General features: G+C 47.6%; 1 protein-coding gene across 1 annotated transcript in view; it reads right to left on the reverse strand.

Moving 5' to 3' along the window:
- Positions 1-19643, reverse strand: part of LOC311121098 (tensin-1-like) — a 47900-nt gene that overhangs the window by 4147 nt on the left and 24110 nt on the right. Inside the window, exons 14-23 of the mRNA XM_084195627.1 lie at positions 7937-9580; positions 6229-6410; positions 5343-5490; positions 3070-3159; positions 2108-2180; positions 1354-1970; positions 915-1124; positions 666-761; positions 416-565; positions 126-158 (exon numbers count right to left, since the gene is read on the reverse strand). Of these exons, the coding sequence (XP_084051753.1) occupies positions 126-158; positions 416-565; positions 666-761; positions 915-1124; positions 1354-1970; positions 2108-2180; positions 3070-3159; positions 5343-5490; positions 6229-6410; positions 7937-9580 (3243 nt within the window). The remainder of the gene's footprint in view (positions 1-125; positions 159-415; positions 566-665; positions 762-914; positions 1125-1353; positions 1971-2107; positions 2181-3069; positions 3160-5342; positions 5491-6228; positions 6411-7936; positions 9581-19643) is intronic.

Here is a 19643-nt window from a genome sequence, read left to right on the forward strand (position 1 = left end):
TAAGGCAGGCATGGCATGGTAGTGAGAGGGAAGCTTCTGTGGTGACCAGGCAGAGCTGAAATATCAGTCTGGGGAGTGTGGGGACAAGAGGGTTAATAATGCCAAAAACACAGTCCAGTATTTACCATGGGCCTCCTCGGGGACTTGTTGCTGTGCTACTGCAACATAACACAGTATCCAAGCATGAGAGGAGAAACAAAACCACTGTACTACCTGAAAACTATGTATTTGTGAAACTGCATAGTAATTACACTAGTAACTACAGTAGTAAAAGTAAAACAGAATTTGGCCAGTTATTATTCGATTGTTGTTGTGTATGTATCTGTTGTTGTAATAGAAGGCTTGGAATGGAGATGGATAAATGATCAAATCAAAGAGAATGGGCTGAATAATGCAGGGTGCAGTTTGTCCCTACCTGCTCCTTGTTTCACCAGCTCGGCCACTGTGTCAGTGGGAGTGTCCAGCTCCAGGGCCTCTTCATTGGGATCTTTGCTGGGGATCATCAGCTTGCAGGGCAGGGCCAGAGGAGTCATTGAGTGTTGGTACACCAGGGCAGACAGGCATCCTGCACACATACACACACATACCCATGATTAGCAAGTGTACGTACTTGCTGGAGGCCTAATGAACAAATTCTCTGTTGAATGTGCATGTTTGGAACTCGCCAAAGTAGGGTTCGTTGGGACAGCCCTTCAGACGCACGCCTTTGGAGCTCGTCTCAATCAGGAAGTGCCTCACTAGCTCGCTCGTGATGTCACCAACTGACAAAAGGCAAAACAGTAAACACATCCTTTAATCAAAGGTCTCTGATCGAAGGTCAGTTTTTGCGTTTTCACACCTAATGATTAAGGTTGGGATTCAGGTTAGGGTGATCTGATCCTAGACCTGCGACTAAGATTAAAGATCTACTGTACCTTTCTTGTTGGCGGTGGGAGGTGGGCAGGCCACCTTCATGGCCAGGCCGTAGGCCCCTCTGAAGGAGTGACTGTCCCTGATAACGAAGGCCCCAGGCTCCCTGTCTCTCAGCAGACTGATGGCCTGCTCTCTGGAGATGTCTGGCTTGTACCAGAACTTAGACGTGTCCTGGACAAACTTCACGTTCAGCCTGATGTCTGGACTCTGGTCTGTAGAAGTAGTGACAATGGTCAAAGCAGTGAAATAGTGATGATTCAGAGACTTTCATCCATCAAAACCAGCACTGATTGACTTAATATGTATAGTATCTGCTGTGCATGGTTGACTATGAACTCTCACTTGGCTAGATCTGAATGGATTGAATAGGTATAAAGAACATGGCCGTGACTAGGGCTAGATGCTACAGGTGTTCATTTAGGATTGGACCTCCTCTCTCACCGTAGATGGAGAATTTGGAGAGGTCCGGTAGGGTGTGAGAGGTGGACACACTGGGCGTGCTGCCTCCACTGGGTAAGGTGGGTGTGGTGGTCTTCCCATCCAGAGTCCCATACGACAGCCCCCCATTGGACCTCTCTCCACTGGGCAGCCGCCTCTTCTCTGGAAGCATCGGCTGGGGCGACACTGGGAAGGAGGGCATGGGTGGTGTCCCCTGTCTGTCATCGGGCGTAATGTGGCCACTGGCCATTGGGTGGCGCCCCATCAAAGGGCTAGGAGGGACGGCGGAGGTTCTGGAGCCTCTTGCGGGGATCACAGGGCTGCCGGGGACTTGCACCCTGTTCCCATTGGGCGGTGTGGGGTGACGAGCCAGACCCGGGCTGGCCTGGTTGGCCAGGTGGCGCTGGAGGGCGGGGCTTGGCGGGGTGTTGGTGGCCACCGTGCGGTGGAGGGTGTTGGGGCTTCCCGGGACGGTGTGGAGGGGACCCACGACGCTGACCTGGGAGCCCTCAGGGGAGTGGGGGCCGTGGGACGGGACGGGAGTGTGCCGGACACTCTCGGAGGGGTGGGAGTGGAAGCCGGAGTCAGCCTGGGGACGAATGGAGGAAGCCATCCTCATGCTGCAGAGAGAGAGAAACACTGAGCTGAGCTGAGGACTATCTTTATTCCTTTTATTTGAAGAGTTTTCCCTGGGTTATCCAAACTCTGTGCCCCAGGCAGACAGTGGGGTGGGGGTACAGTACAGTACAGTACTCACCCGTCTGGGCTGTGGATGGGACTACTGGAAGATATAGGATCATTAAAGGGGTGTCCACCATAACCACGGCCGTCTGTAGAGAAAAAACACACACACAGATGTTATTATTACCCTGTTATTGGCTAAACAGGGAGTCAAAGGGATGCAGTTATGGGGGAGACCGACAGAAAAGACAGAACAGGAGAGACAGAAATAAAACCTGGCGAGGTCATTCCCAAAATGGTATAAAAAGAAAAGAAACATGAATAGACAACAGAAACATCCTGAGGGAGACTCAAAGTGTTTATTAATACAGATGCAAAGTGGTGGAGGCGTTATACAGGCCCACTCAACAGGCTAACAACCAAATATAGATTTCATACATAACCTAACCTTACCTCACACCTTAACGAATTCCTTATTTTAACCATAACTTTTTCATCACATTTCAGCAACTTCCGGGCAAGCCCCAAAAAACATTGGCACGCATCGGGAACCCAATGAAATTCGAGAAGAGGCAGGACTTAACCACTGATAGCCAATCAAAACAGAATGTTTGCGGTTGTAGCCTGTATAGTGGGACTGTGTTATTCCTCTACAGGTGAACAACAGAAGGTAGAGCAAAACTGAGAAGCCACAACAAGATCCTCCGGTCAAAACGAGGGGTTTTCAAACATGGCCGAACACAAAGGATTATGGGTAATCTGTGTGACGGGGGTAAGAGGTTGGTGCCACGTGTTGCCATAGAAACGCCCTTACCTTGCTCCTCATCGCTTACAGATTCAGAGTCTGACAGAACAGAAGGAATAAGTAGAAGAAGAAAAGAGTTGGTGATTGAGGGAGAGGTTAGAAAAAGAGAGGAGTAAACCATTGAAAGAGAAGCAAGAGACCAAGAGAAGGTTTGCAGGTGTTTAGAAGCAATTGGATGGACTAAGAAAACCTAGATGGGAAAAGTTTGTGTGTGTGTGTGTTTGTGTACTGACCTGATCCACCATGGAGCATGTCTGCTGGATGGTGGGGCTTCAGTCCTAGAGCAGAGAGAGGGGTTTTGGCCAAGCCTGGAGGAGAACGGGCTAGAGAGAGAAAGAGAGCCAGAGAGGAGGAGACAGTGAGAGAGAGAGAGAGAGAGAGAGAGAGAGAGAGAGAGAGAGAGAGAGAGAGAGAGAGAGAGAGAGAAAGAGAGAGAGAGAAACAGAGAGAGAGAGAGAAACAGAGAGAGAGAGAGAGAAAGAGAGAGAGAGAGAGCGAGAGAGCGAGAGAGAGAGAGAGCGAGAAACAGAGAGAAAGAGAGAGCGAGAGAGCGAGAGAGCGAGAGAGAGAGAGCGAGAGAGCGAGAGAGAGAGAGAAACAGAGAGAGAGAGAGAGAGAGAGAGAAAGAGAGCAAGAGAGTGAGAGAGAGCGAGAAAGAGAGAGAAAGAGAGAGAGAAACAGAGAGAGAGAGGGAGAGAGAGAGAGAGAGCGAGAGAGAGAGAGCGAGAGAGAGAGAGCGAGAGAGAGAGAGAGCGAGCGAGAGAGAGAAACAGAGAGAGCGAGAGAGAAACAGAGAGAGCGAGAGAGAAACAGAGCGAGAAACAGAGCGAGAGAGAGAGCGAGAGAGCGAGAGAGCGAGAGAGAGAGAGAGAGAGAGAGAGAGAGAGATAGATAGATAGATAGATAGATAGATAGATAGATAGATAGATAGATAGATAGATAGATAGATAGATAGATAGATAGATAGATAGATAGATAGATAGATAGATAGATAGATAGATAGATAGATAGATAGATAGATAGATAGATAGATAGATAGATAGAAAGCGAGATATAGGGAGAAAGAAAGAGAGAGAAAAAATATAGATAATGAGAGAGAGAGACCAAACCAAACTGTAAGTGTTAGCAGATGATCTGAGAAGATCCATACAGAATACACAGTGTCAGATCCAAACAACCAACAACCTACAACAACAGGACAACAATGATGGTGAATGGAGACACCTACAGTACAACATGCCCTGGCCATGCAAGAGTTGGGACACAGCATGCAGAAAGCAGACCAACACAGAACAGTTCACTAAGGGACTGGTGACACGGAGAGGGAACCAATAGCATCCCGAACGGTACATCTAGTAACTACATAGTAGTACGGTATATCCAAGGAGACAGACACAATGACTACATGCCAGGATTGGGGTCCAATCCGGATTGGGGTCCAATCCATTTTTATTCAGTCAATTCATGAAGTGAATTGAAATTCCAGCAGTTTGCCAGCAGTGGAAAAGAGTTTGGCTAGGGTTTGTGTGGTGGACTGGACATTGAGCAGTAATCTGAAAATTCCATGCATCCTACACTTACCAAAGAATCCCATATCAATTCTTTGTCTGTCTGTTTGAAAGATAGTGCCTCCAGAGAGGGCAGGCAGGGGCCAGAGCAGGGGTAGTGGGGCAGGGCAAAGGGGGTTGATGGAGGGGGGTATCTGGGGGTCTCTGGGGGCTCAAAACGGGTCCTTACTTCAACTACAGTGTGTCGGTCACCACTGCAGGAATAGGGAGCCCTAACCCTGGTTGGTCCCAAATAAGCCAAAAGCAGTCTGTCTATTGAAATGATCATGTGTCAAGCATTAAGATAAATACAGATACAGTATTTACCTCTATGATATCTCTATGGTGCAGAGAAGCAATCTACTGTCTAACCTGACATGATTTATAGGTCATAGGTTAATACTATAGTGTTGAAACTACAATATTCTCTTCTATCTATTCCTATGAGGCTCAGCTGGTAGAACATGGCACTTGCAATGCCAGGGTTGTGGGTTTGAATCCCACAGAGGAACAGTATGAAAAAAAATATATATTTATGCATTCACTACTGTAAGTCACTCTAGATACGTGTGCCTATTTCCAGTCCCTCTCATAATTTTTTCCACAGAGGGAATTAGTATTAGTTTATTACAAGAGAAAGAAAGGTGTTATTGAATTAATTTAGGAATCCCACCACCGATTAGTCCCAATCAAAACACCAACAATTGACAATTACAGTAACAGCAGTGACTGTCTCTGGCCCTGTCAAATAATTTCAGAGTGCATCGTTCCTCCCTTATAAGAAGGCAGTAAAGAAGGATGCATCTTAAAAGTATTGGAACTGGGCCTCCGTCTACAACCACTTATTGTGTAGCACTACATACTTAATGTTTATTGCAATCGTATAATTATGATTTACTAACTGTGGCAATAGAGTAAGGTCTACGGGCGCCCTCTGTCTGCAGGGAATGTGAACTTACACATGTTGAAGTAAGGGGTCTGAGGTGAGACAGGGAAGGCAGGGGTCAGGGGGTAGGCCTCACCACCACTGCTGAACATAGGACTGACAGCAGCCCCACCGTCAACATCATCATCCCCATACGCCTCGCGGTAGCTGTGCATGGGGCCCTGGAGGGAGGGGACACAACACACACAACAACAAAACACACACACACACACAACACACAACAACACACACACACACAACACACGACATAACACACACCCACCCACAGACAGACACAGAAGGAGCCAGAAAACACACGGACAGGGACAATGTGCACATAGAGGTAATGCAAACACGCACAGACAGGAAATACACACGAGGACAGAAAATAACACACAGATACAAATACAGAGATAGCGACACATACAAACACACACACACACACCAACACAAAGTCCACATACATACACACACACACACACACACACACACACACAACAGACATGGTTACTCTCACAGTGAACAATGAACTATTCAATGAATGGAAGAATATTTTAAGCTGATAAAGACGAGAGAGAGAGAGGGAGAGAGAGATAGAGAGAGAGAGAGAGAGAAGAGAGAGAGAGAGAGAGAGAGAGAGAGAGAGAGAAGAGAGAGAGAGAGAGAGAGAGAGAGAGACAGAGAGAGAGAGACAGAGAGACAGACAGAGAGAGAGAGAGAGAGAGAGAGAGAGAGAGACAGAGAGACAGAGAGACAGAGAGACAGAGAGAGAGAGAGAGAGACAGACAGAGACAGACAGAGAGAGAGAGAGAGAGAGAGAGAGAGAGAGAGAGAGAGAGAGAGAGAGAGAGAGAGAGAGAGAGAGAGAGAGAGAGAGAGAGAGCTTGCTGCCTGTTGCTGGATAGTGGTGTGTACTCTACCTCTCGGGGTCTTCCTCCAGGGTTGAGGATGTGGAAGTCTGACGAGTGGACAGGGGAGCGCACTGGCGCCCCCGTGTGGGCTGGAGGGTCCTCATGGCCACTCTGGTAGTGCCCCTCGCTGGTGGTCCGACGGCGGACGGTCTCCTGAGCCTCCTCCGGCGTCATCCCACGTGAACGCATCCCTGGAACGTCAACAACAGCGTCAGGAATTCCAAAAGGCTTTCCTTCAGTTTCAGGAATGTATTTAGGAAAAACGACAACTTTAGGGTGGATCTAAAAAGTGGATCTGGAAATAAGTTTCAGAGTGTATCTACACTGTATATTCCAGGTTTCATACACCATGGAGTCCAACCTTCAAAGAAGTGATTTGCTTATTTTAAGAGGAATGTTGTCGCGAGAGAGAGAGAGTGAGAGAGAGAGAGTGAGAAAGAGAGAGAGAGAGAGAGAGAGAGAGAGAGAGAGAGAGAGAGAGAGAGAGAGAGAGAGAGAGAGAGAGAGAGAAAAAGAAATAAAGAGGGAGCGAGAGAGAGAGAGAGAGAGAGAGAGAGAGAGAGAGAGAGAGAGAGAGAGAGAAAGAGGGAGAGGGAGAGTGAGAGAGAGAGCGAGACGGACAGTGGACAGTGGACAAACCAGAGAAGGAATAGGAGCGATGGCGGTCAGATTGTGGCGTAGTGGTAATGCTTTCGTTGATGCCCTGAATACGAGCGTTGTACTCTGCTCACAGTGGGGGTGGTGGATAGGAGGCAGAGGAGGAGGTGGAGGAGGAGGAGGAGAAGGAAGAGGAGGAGGAGGAGGAGGAAGGAGGTGCGGAGGCAGATGCAATGGCGTGAAGGGTGGTCCAAGGGTGGTCCAACAGAACAGAGGAATGGATGGACAGAACAAGAGACAGAAACAGAAAGGAAAGATGAATCAAGTAAAATGAAGGTATATAACGTTTGTTCTCTGAAGTCAGGGGCAGTAACACACAGATGAAAGAAGGACGTTAAAATGAGATATGAGAGAAATTAGAGCAGGGATAGAACCAAAATGTGCACTTTCTGGAATACCCCAGAATTTGGATTGAGAAACACTGCTTTACCATACATCAGTATTATGTGATATGTTCTGTGTGGAGCCCGGGAAGAGTAGCTGCTGCTTTCACAACAGCTAATGTGTATCCTAATAAAATACCAAATACCAAATCAACATCCGCAGTAGAAAGACAAAGGCAACTACCAAATAAGCCCACTTGGTGGCATCTGTGAGAACCATGCCATAGGCTTACACATGTGGTGGGATGTCAATGTGGAAAATGCATGGTAGCTGAGCGCTCAACCAGCATGTCTATTCTTACCACCTTATATCTCATCTCATCTCCATGGTGTCCAACTCTCCCCTTGCTGTAGGACACAGCTCAGAGCTCACCGTATGTTTTTAGGCCAAATCTGTCCTGCACAACTAAGACTTTCTATCCATCTAGCTCAATGCCATGATGATTCCACCTATTGCCAAGGTTAGACAAAGCTGGGGACATGGAACAGTAGCTGCTATTTCCAATATAGAAGTAGATAATATGTTCTAACTATTAGAGTACATGTAAACAGTGCACCTCTCTGAATAAGCCAGTGGTGATAGAATGACGTTGATATACTGCACTAGACTATGACTGTACTCTTATAGTTCACAGCATGGGATATTCAATCTAATCCTCAGTCCGGTAGTCACTTACCAGCGATGCGTTGAGCCACCAGGCCCTCCAGGTTGAGGTTCTCCTCCTCAGGTTCTGGCTCCTTAAGTAGGGGGGAGGAGTTGGGGAGGGGGGAGGAGGAGGTGCTGTAGCCGGGATAGGGAGACCCTCCCTTGAGGTCTGGGGAGTGGGACACCACCGTCCCACCTGGGTACGAGTTCAGGGGCCTAATCTGGAGTTGTCCGAAGGTGGGGGAGGGGTCGGAGGGGTAGAGGGCGGAACCAGGCCCTTGGGCTGGGCGCGTGTGGTAGGGCTCGGGGGGGTGTATGGGAGTGGTGTTGGTGTGGGGCTGGTATGAGGCGGACCTCGGGGGGGCGTACGACAGGGGAGATTCAGCCACAGGACTCTGGACGGGCGACGTCGACACCCGGCCCGCCGTTGACCTCAGAGGCTGTCCGAAGGCGTTGTAATTAATGTTATAGCCGTGGATGGCTGAGTCTGCCTGGTAGGACGGCCTGGCCAGAGATTGGGAGAAGGGGACCTGGGCTGGCCCTCCTACACTGTTCTCACCAGAGGGGGCGCTGTAGGACTTGGGCACCTGTCCTGTGTGTGGGTCCAGATCCAGCATCAGCATGTTGAGGGCTTCGATAGACTGCTCTATGTCGTGCTGGGAGGCAGTGGGGGGGAAGTGGGGCAGACTGTGGGTGCTCTGTAAGGGAGGACCGAAGGGGTCGTCTGGCAGACTGTACTGGTGCCATGCGTTCAACCCCCTCTGGACCGCCTCCCTGCTACTGGTGCTCCTCTCAGGGGCCCTGGGCAGCTTGGGGTGTCCCGGCTCTGGGGTCCCGAAGGACTGGGAGTGCTGCATACTCCCGTTCTGGTAACTGTTAGGAGAGTACTCCTCCTCCTGGGGCGAACTGGAGTCCATGATCCGCTCCTGCGCCGACGTAGAAGTCTGTATTCGGTGCACCGGCATCTCCCGTAGCTTCTCTAGGTACGGCCCGTCGATCTGCCTGTTAACGGGTATCTCTGATTGGTAGTACAGCTCTGCGGGCGTGGCCTGGCCCTCCAATGACGAGAGTGTTCCCAGACTGTCCACGCTGTTACCCTCCTGACTGATGGGCAGCTCGTCGTCCAAGATGTCCGTCTCGCGCTCTTCGGCGGAGGGGGCTGCAATGAGCCGGGTATGCCCGTTGACGTGCACCTGGGCTGGGACGAGGTGGCGTACTCCCCCTCCGGGGCTGGTGGAGGTAGCCAGGTAAGCCTGGCGGTGGAGCATGGGGGCCTCAAGGCCAATCAGAAGCTGGTCCAACTCTCTCTTCTCCTGGGGACTGAGAGGGGGATGACTGGGTGTGTTGTGGTTCTGGTTGGCGTTCACCGCTCCATGAAGCAACAGACTGTGGTCATCGGTGCGGTCGGTTTTGACGGATGCTGTCGAGTTCCCAGAGTCGCTGCTGACCGACAGGGCGTGGTCGACCGCAGGCAGGGAGGCGTGGCCCACTACCGGGAGGGTGCGGTCAGAGCTTGGGAGGGTGTGGTCAGGGTGTTGGGGGTTGTGGTCTGCGTTGGTTAGGGGGTGGTCGAGGACGGGAAGGCTGTTGATTGTGACCACACCCTCGAGAGACTCTTTCTTGTGGACTCGGGCATACAGGCTGCCGTCGAGGGGGCCTTGGGTGTGGACAACGTCTGAAAGAGAGGAGAAGAATACATGTTATAAATATGTATGCAAAAAAAAGAGGAAAAACTAACACATTTCTGATTTTGGAAAACTCCTCACAAATGACCCCACCACCAACACCACACTCACTTTCACACCCCAGGGACTTGTGCCTGACTCCTAACTGTTTCCTGAGACTGGACCAAGACAGTGAGTCACCCATGGAAAAGAGAAATCAGTCCATCCTCCAAGGAGGCACAACTTAATGGTAACTTAAGTCAACACAACCTATTTTTTTATAATACAGTAGTGTTGAGTGCCTTGCAAAAGTATTAGTTTTTCCTATTTTGTTGCATTACAACCAGTAATTTAAATTGATTTTGATTTTGATTTCATGTAATGGACATACACAAAATAGTCCAAATTGGTGCAGTGAAATGAAAAAAATAACTTGTTTCAAAAAATTCTAAAATATAAATAACGGAAAAGTGGTGCGTGCATATGTATTCACCCCCTTTGCTATGAAGCCCCTAAATAAGATCTGGTGCAACCAATTACCTTCAGAAGTCACATAATTAGTTAAATAAAGTCCACCTGTGTGCAATCTAAGTGTCACATGATCTGTCACATGATCTCAGTAAATATACACCTGTTCTGAAAGGCCCCAGAGTCTGCAACACCACTAAGCAAGGGGCACCACCAAGTAAGCGGCACCATGAACACCAAGGAGCTCTCCAAACAGGTCAGGGACAAAGTTGTGGAGAAGTACAGATCAGGGTTGGGCTATAAAAAAATATCTGGAACTTTGAACATCCCACGGAGCACCATTAAATCCATTATTTTAAAAAATGGAAAGAATATGGCACCACAACAAACCTGCCAAGAGAGGACCGCCCACCAAAACTCACGAACAAAGCAAGGAGGGCATTAATCAGAGAGGCAACAAAGAGACCAAAGATAACCCTGAAGGAGCTGCAAAGCTCCACAGCGGAGATTGGAGTATCTGTCCATAGGACCACTTTAAGCCGTACACTCCACAGAGCTGTGCTTTATGGAAGAGTTCACCAGAAAAAAGCCATTGCTTAAAGACAAAATAAGCAAACACGTTTGGTGTTCGCCAAAAGCCATGTGGGAGACTCCCCAAACATATGGAAGAAGGTACTCTGGTCAGATGAGACTAAAACTGCGCTTTTTGGCCATCAAAGAAAACACTACGTCTGGCGCAAACCCAACACCTCTCATCACCCCGAGAACACCATCCCCAAAGTGAAGCATGGTGGTGGCAGCATCATGCTTTGGGGATGTTTTTCATCAGCAGGGACTGGGAAACTGGTCAGAATTGAAGGAATGATGGATGGCGCTAAATACAGGGAAATTCTTGAGGGAAACCTGTTTCAGTCTTCCAGAGATTTGAGACTGGGACGGAGGTTCACCTTCCAGCAGGACAATGACCCTAAGCATTCAGTGGGGGAAAAAAGTATTTAGTCAGCCACCAATTGTGCAAGTTCTCCCACTTAAAAAGATGAGAGAGGCCTGTAATTTTCATCATAGGTACACGTCAACTATGACAGACAAATTGAGAAAGAAAAAATCCAGAAAATCACATTGTAGGATTTTTAATGAATTTATTTGCAAATTATGGTGGAAAATAAGTATTTGGTCACCTACAAACAAGCAAGATTTCTGGCTCTCACAGACCTGTAACTTCTTCTTTAAGAGGCTCCTCTGTCCTCCACTCGTTACCTGTATTAATGGCACCTGTTTGAACTTGTTATCAGTATAAAAGACACCTGTCCACAACCTCAAACAGTCACACTCCAAACTCCACTATGGCCAAGACCAAAGAGCTGTCAAAGGACACCAGAAACAAAATTGTAGACCTGCACCAGGCTGGGAAGACTGAATGTGCAATAGGTAAGCAGCTTGGTTTGAAGAAATCAACTGTGGGAGCAATTATTAGGAAATGGAAGACATACAAGACCACTGATAATCTCCCTCGATCTGGGGCTCCACGCAAGATCTCACCCCGTGGGGTCAAAATGATCACAAGAACGGTGAGCAAAAATCCCAGAACCACACGGGGGGACCTAGTGAATGACCTGCAGAGACCTGGGACCAAAGTAACAAAGCCTACCATCAGTAACACACTACGCCGCCAGGGACTCAAATCCTGCAGTGCCAGACGTGTCCCCCTGCTTAAGCCAGTACATGTCCAGGCCCGTCTGAAGTTTGCTAGAGTGCATTTGGATGATCCAGAAGAGGATTGGGAGAATGTCATATGGTCAGATGAAACCAAAATAGAACTTTTTGGTAAAAACTCAACTCGTCGTGTTTGGAGGACAAAGAATTCTGAGTTGCATCCAAAGAACACCATACCTACTGTGAAGCATGGGGGTGGAAACGTCATGCTTTGGGGCTGTTTTTCTGCAAAGGGACCAAGACGACTGATCCGTGTAAAGGAAAGAATGAATGGGGCCATGTATTGTGAGATTTTGAGTGAAAACCTCCTTCCATCAGCAAGGGCATTGAAGATGAAACGTGGCTGGGTCTTTCAGCATGACAATGATCCCAAACACAACAACGAAGGAGTGGCTTCGTAAGAAGCATTTCAAGGTCCTGGAGTGGCCTAGCCAGTCTCCAGATCTCAACCCCATAGAAAATCTTTGGAGAGAGTTGAAAGTCTGTGTTGCCCAGCGACAGCCCCAAAACATCATTGCTCTAGAGGAGATCTGCATGGAGGAATGGGCCAAAATACCAGCAACAGTGTGTGAAAACCTTGTGAAGACTTACAGAAAATGTTTGACCTGTGTCATTGCCAACAAAGGGTATATAACAAAGTATTTAGAAACTTTTGTTATTGACCAAATACTTATTTTCCACCATAATTTGCAAATACATTTATAAAAAATCCTACAATGTGATTTTTTAGGATTTTTTTCCCAAATTTTGTCTGTCATAGTTGACGTGTACCTATGATGAAAATTACAGGCCTCTCTCATCTTTTTAAGTGGGAGAACTTGCACAATTGGTGGCTGACTAAATACTTTTCTCCCCCACTGTACTGCTAAAGCAGTGGTTTAAGGGGAAATATTTAAATGTCTTGGAATGGCCTAGTCAAAGCCCAGACCTCAATCCAATTGAGAATCTGTGGTATGACTTAAAGATTGCTGTACACCAGCGGAACCCATCCAACTTGAAGGAGCTGGATACGTTTTTTCTTGAAGAATGGGCAAAAATCCCAGTGGCTAGATGTGCCAAGCTTATAGAGACATACCCCAAGAGACTTGCAGCTGTAATTGCTGCAAAAGGTGGCTCTACAAAGTATTGACTTTGGGAGGGTTATGCACGCTCAAGTTTTCAGTTTTTTGTCTTATTTCAAGTTTGTTTCACAAGAAAAAATATTTTGCATCTTCAAAGTGGTCGGCATGTTGTGTAAATCAAATGATACAACCCCCCCAAAAACCAATTTTAATTCCAGTTTCTAAGGCAACAAAATAGGAAAAATGACTAGGGGGTGAATACTTTCGCAAGCCACTGTATGTATATACATAAACATCCAGGCCTTTCAGGCCACCATGACAGTCCTGGCTCTGGCTCTGTCTCTGGTCTAGTATAGGGACATTAGGGGTCCAAGCCTCCCAGCCCAGGACCTGTCATGATGCGTTAGGCAGCACAACCCTATGTGGCCTGACGCGGACCACCGCATCACCGTCTGTGGAACAGCTGTCCGTTCTGTGGTTCCTTGACACAATGACGGAACACAGACATTCCCAGGGCAGGAACATCTCCCAGACACAGTGCACTAACTTGCCATGGCAACGACAGAATTACCACATCAGAATTCCCAGATTCCTCAATATCGGAATCTTTGTGAGAGCACCAGAATTCCCATGTAATAGATTCACTGTATATAATTTAACATGTCCTATGTCTATATATATAAACGCAGCACATTTAATTCGCTGAGGTGATTTTGTCACTGAGTAACTGTTTTTATGCATCGATGTCGTAACAGTATACTGTGTATAATCATCAGATGTTCTCCCATGCAGATGGGTTGGTTTCATCCCTGATGATTTAAGGCCAACATTTCCGCTAATAGCCACCTCTCCCCTCTCAACTTTGGCAGGAGTCCCTGGCAACCTCCAGCACCCATTTCCTGGACCAGTCACTCCACCAACCCATTACTCAAAATCTGGTCTCACAACAGCTCTAAACTTGAACATGTCTGATGATGAAGCATGGCATAAGATCAAGAGGCATATTTCAAGAAATATCAGACCCAATTTGAGCCCAAGTACTCAGGTTCATTTTGATTACGATTCCTTGCATCATCTTTATTCTCCAGAATATTTTCATGACCATATTGACCATGACCACATACAAATACACACACACACACACACACACACACACACACACACACACACACACACACACACACACACACACACCTACATCTCAAAAATACCCTCCTTCTCTTTCAACACCTGCTTAGAGGAACATGTCCTATCTGGTCACCAGGAGCAGCTTATGAACATCAGCACAGCACAGCATGGTGTTAGTTGGTGGGGGGTCCTACAGCACAGCATGGTGTTAGTTGGTGGGGGATCCCACAGCACAGCATGGTGTTAGTTGGTGGGGGGTCCCACAGCACAGCATGGTGTTAGTTGGTGGGGGGTCCTACAGCACAGCATGGTGTTAGTTGGTGGGGGGTCCCACAGCACAGCATGGTGTTAGTTGGTGGGGGATCCCACAGTGACACATGGAGAGGAGCTCTGACCACAGCTATTTACGAGGCCATGTCAACAACGCTACAGTAGCAGAATGAGAGAGCGAGGGAGAGAGAGGAGAGCGAAAGAGAGAGAGAGAGAGAGAGAGAGAGAGAGAGAGACGAGAGAGGAGAGAGAGAGAGACGAGAGAGGAGAGAGAGCGAGAGAGAGAGAGAGAAAGAGAGAGAGAGAGAGCGTGCTACCCTTTCTTACCCAACAGAACAAACTGTTCCTTATTTTTGTAGGGAACTTCTTGTGCTCCTGATATTGCCTGAAAAAGTCCAGAACAGTTCAACTGATAAACTTTTCTTACCTGGAGCTAGATTTCTTCTGTGTTTTCTTTCCTTTAGTTAGATTAGATAGAGTAGTCCTTTACCATCACTATAGCTTCGGTTGAGATGAAGAGGAGCAATCCTTCACTAGGCTATGATTCAAATGATACTGAGTTGGCATAGCCTTCCCCTCCCTCTCTCATTGGTTGGGAGACAGAGATGTGCCACCCTTCACCTATCAATGTTGGGATTGGGTGAGGTGGGGTGTGGTGGAGCTAGTCCATTCCCAGGGGCGTTGAACTAGGAGTTGGGAGCTGTGAGCTTTTCCAGTGGAATCTGACAGTTCCTTCCTGGCATTGGGAGTGTCCTAAAACTACAACACCCACGCAGCTAACCACTCTGAGCCCTGGCCTGGACCCACTCCTATAAAGTGACATCACACACACTCACACTGGGGTTTCCCTGGCCTCTCTCTCTCTATTAATCTATCTGACTATCTCTCTCTCTCTCTCTCTCTCTCTCTCTCTCTCTCTCTCTCTCTCTCTCTCTCTCTCTCTCTCTCTCTCTCTCTCTCTCTCTCTCTCTCTCTCTCTCTCTCTCTCTCTCTCTCTCTCTCTCTCTCTCTCTCTCTCTCTCTCTCTCTCTCTCTCTCTCTCTCTCTCTCTCTCTCTCTCTCTCTCTCTCTCTCTCTCTCTCTCTCTCTCTCACACACACACACACGCATACACACACATATACACACACACATATACACACACACACACACTGAGGGTGGCCTCCTACAGAAGAGGGGAGACCCTTGTTCTCAGTCAGACTGGGATCAGTCCATGGAGAAAACCCAAACACCAGAGGGGTGACATGTTTCCAGCTGTTGATCTCTGTTCTGTTAGGAGGGGCAGATCTCTGTTCTGTTAGGAGGGACAGATCTCTGTTCTGTTAGGAGGGGCAGATCTCTGTTCTGTTAGGTGGGACATATCTCTGTTATGTTAGGAGGGACAGATCTCTGTTCTGTTAGGAGGGACAGATCTCTGGAAAAAAAAGAAACTATGACTGGACATGGTGACATTTAACCACATTCATAAAGTCTAGGGAAGAGAGGGAAGAGATGTGAAAGAGAGGAGATGAATGGGAGGATAACTGAGAAAGAGGGAGAGGTTCCCAAACTGTGGTCCGTGACTCACTGGTGGTACATGAGCACATCACATATTTTCTGGTACCAAAATAGCCTACTACTTATGGTCTGTGAGGGAAAATGTATCAGCGATCTGAGACTTTTCTCCACAACGTGCCAGAGAGAAGGTGCTTGACTCTCAGACAACTAGTAAGGATGAATAAACTCCCTGTTGGGAGTCTTCCTTCTCTCACAATGACATATTTCGTTTTTCCTCCCCTCTTCACCAAGAAGAGAGGAGCCACAGGGTTCCACACATTATCCTCACTCAGAAAGGAAGTGTTTCAAAGTGCAAATGGAATGACTGGAACTCTGCAGAGGAGCGTTACGGGGGCACGACCTTCACATTTACCTCACCCATGGGGCGTGCGTAAGGACAGGCATCCAGAAAAACACACACACACACACAAACACGAGTGATACAAACCTCGATCCCTGGCACACACACAATGCCCATGGTCTCAAAGACACTCTTTATACATAGCAGCTTTTGTGTGTTATTCACACACACACACACACACATTCCTATGTGTCTAAGTTGAGCTGCTAAATGACAAAAAAATTAATAAAGTATAGATTCACTGGCCTTAAAAAACAAGGGGACCATTTTTAGTATAGTAAGTCATTACTAATCCACGATAAAGCTTCTTAGTATGGTGGCAGCCAGGCGATAGCTGTGGTTTTGAAACAAAGACCAAGCCATATATCTCTTCCAACATGAATCTGACCGGCAGGAAAAGCTAGCTAGGGTAGTCAGCTAACGTGGATGACATTCCCCTAAGACTACACTGAGATGAGGTACACAGTTTGTCCATTAGCTGAATTTAGGCCGGCAGTTACTATCAGTGACGAGACAGACATTTCTTCTGAGTGGGTCACAAATAGGACAGAGGTGACAGGACAGAGTTGACAGGCTCATATATAGACACAGTTTGGGGCTAACCTGAGAGCTGGACATCATTAGCCTTCCATTCATGTATCATCAAGGGTTACAGTTCTAGTCCTCATCATTCAACTGACTTAGCCAATGGTTCCTCAGAGGACTTGTGGAGTGTGAAGCCCATAAGACACAGGCATGCATGTGCACACATACATACAGTGCCTTCAGAAAGTATTCAGACCCTTTGACTTTTTCCACATTTTGTTACGTTAAATCCTTATTCTAAAATGTATTAAATATTATTTATTTTTTTAAGAGACTTCTCACCTTCCAAACCAGCTTATCATGACAGAAATTCAGGTGTGTGGGCTTGCTCTACCTTAAATCATGAGAATAAATATTTGTGTATAGCCACCAAATATGTCCTTTTTTAATCTGTCAGTTATCACAAATATGTACAGTGCATTCGGAAAGTATTCAGACCCCTTGACTTTTTCCACATTTTGTTAAGTTACAGCCTTATTCTAAAATGGATTACATTTGTCACGGTTTCGGCCGAGGCTGCCTCTCTTCCTTGCTCGGGCAGGCTTCGGCGTTCGTCGTCTCCGGAATACTAGCTGCCACCGTTGAATGTTTCTATGTTCGTTTGCTTTTGTCTGATTGTTGTACACCTGTTTCTCGTTTAGTGTAATTAGTGTCCTATAAGTTCTCGTTGTGTTTTGTCTAGTGTTGTGTGTTATTGTTTTCACTGTCGTGGTTGTTGCTAGACGTATTTTGCATTTTGCTCGGTTGAGCTGTTCCTCCATAGTTTGGAGTGTTTTTGTCGCACCTGTTTGTGCGCGCGTATTTGTTTCGCCTGCGTGCGGAGTTTCGCCTTCGGGCTATTTAGTGTTTGCACTGTGAGTATTCACTAAAGTCTTTGGAATATACTTCTGCGTCCTGCGCCTGATTCCACCACCACACCCACCTACTACATCCCTGACAAAATTGTTGTTTTACTCATCAATCGACACACAATGCCCCATAATGACAAAGCAAAAACTGGTTTTTAGAAATGGTGACAAATTTATTAAAAATATTAAATACAGAAATACCTTATTTATATAACTATTCAGACCCTTTGCTATGAAACTCGAAATTTAGCTCAGGTGCATCCTGTTTCCATTGATCATACCTAAGATGTTTCTACAACTTGATTGGAGTCCACCTGTGGTAAATTCAAGTGATTGGACATGATTTGGAAAGGCACACACCTGTCTATATAAGGTTCCACAGTTGACAGTGCATGTCAGAGCAAAAACCAATCCATGAGGTCGAATGAATTGTCCCTAGAGCTCCGAGACAGGATTATGTCAAGGCACAGATCTGGGGGAAGGTTACCAAAACATTTCTGCAGCATTGAAGGTCCCCAAGAACAGAGTGGCCTCCATCATTCTTAAATGGAAGAAGTTTGGAACCACCAAGAATCTTCCTAGAGCTGGCCGCCCGGCCAAACTGAGCAATCGGGGGAGAAGGGCCTTGGTCAGGGAGGTGACCAAGAACCCGATGGCCACTCTGACAGAGCTCTATAGATCCTCTGTGGAGATGGGAGAACCTTCCAGAAGGACAACCATCGCTGCAGCCCGTCACCAATCAGGCCTTTATGGTGAAGTGGCCAGACGGAAACCGCTCCTCAGTAAAAGGCACATGACATCCCACTTGGAGTTGCCAAAAGGCACCTTAAAGACTCTCAGACCATGAGAAACAAGATTCTCTGGTCTGATGAAACCAAGATCGAACTCTTTGGCCTGAATGTCAAGCGTCACGTCTGGAGGAAACCTGGCACCATCCCTACGATGAGGCATGGTGGTGGCAGCATCATGCTGTGGGGATGTTTTTTAGCGGCAGGGACTGGGAGACTAGTCAGGATCGAGGCAAAGATGAACGGAGCAAAGTACTGAGAGATCCTTGATGAAAACCTGCTCCAGAGCGCTCAGGACCTCAGACTGGGGCAAAGGTTCACCTTCCAACAGGACAATGACCCCAAGCACACCGCCAAGACAATGCAGGAGTGGCTTTGGGACAAGTCTCTGAATATCCTTGAGTGGCCCAGCCAGAGCCCGGACTTGAACCCGATCGAACATCTCTGGAGAGACCTGAAAATAGCTGTGCAGCAACGCTCCCCATCCAACCTGACAGAGGTTGAGGGGATCTGCAGAGAGGAATGGGAGAAACTTCCCAAATACAGGTGTGCCAAGCTTGTAGCGTCATACCCAAGAAGACTCAAGGCTGTAATCGCTGCCAAAGGTGCTTCAAAAAAGTACTGAGTTGAAGGGTCTGAATACTATAATAATGTTTTCTTTTTTAAATAAATTTGCAAAAATTTATAAAAACCTGTTTTTGCTTTGTCATTATGGATTGATGAGGGGAAAAAACAATTTAATCAATTTTAGAATAAGGCTGTAACGTAACAAAATGTGGAAAAAGTCAAGTGGTCTGAATCCCCCACACACACTCTCTCCCCCACACACACTCTCTCCCACACACACACTCTCTCCCCCACACACACTCTCTCCCCCTCACACACTCTCTCCCCCACACACACTCTCTCCCCCACACCCCACACACACTCCCCCCCTCACACACTCTCTCCCCCTCACACACTCTCTCCCCCACACACACTCTCTCCCCCACACACACTCTCTCCCCCTCACACACTCTCTCCCCCACACACACTCTCTCCCCCTCACACACTCTCACCCCCTCACACACTCTCTCCCCCTCACACTCTCACCCCCTCACACACTCTCTCCCCCTCACACACTCTCTCCCCCTCACACACTCTCACCCCCTCACACACTCTCTCCCCCTCACACACTCTCTCCCCCTCACACACTCTCTCACCCTCACACACTCTCTGCCCCTCACACACTCTCTCCCCCACACACAAACAGCACCTGCCTTTTCCTCTTTTTCTCCTATGGTGACGTGTTTCGCTGTGAAAGCGTGTGTAAGCAC

The sequence above is a fragment of the Coregonus lavaretus genome, assembly GCF_964263955.1.
Source record: "Coregonus lavaretus genome assembly, contig: HAP1_SCAFFOLD_2265, whole genome shotgun sequence".
Taxonomy (NCBI): Eukaryota; Metazoa; Chordata; class Actinopteri; order Salmoniformes; family Salmonidae; genus Coregonus; species Coregonus lavaretus.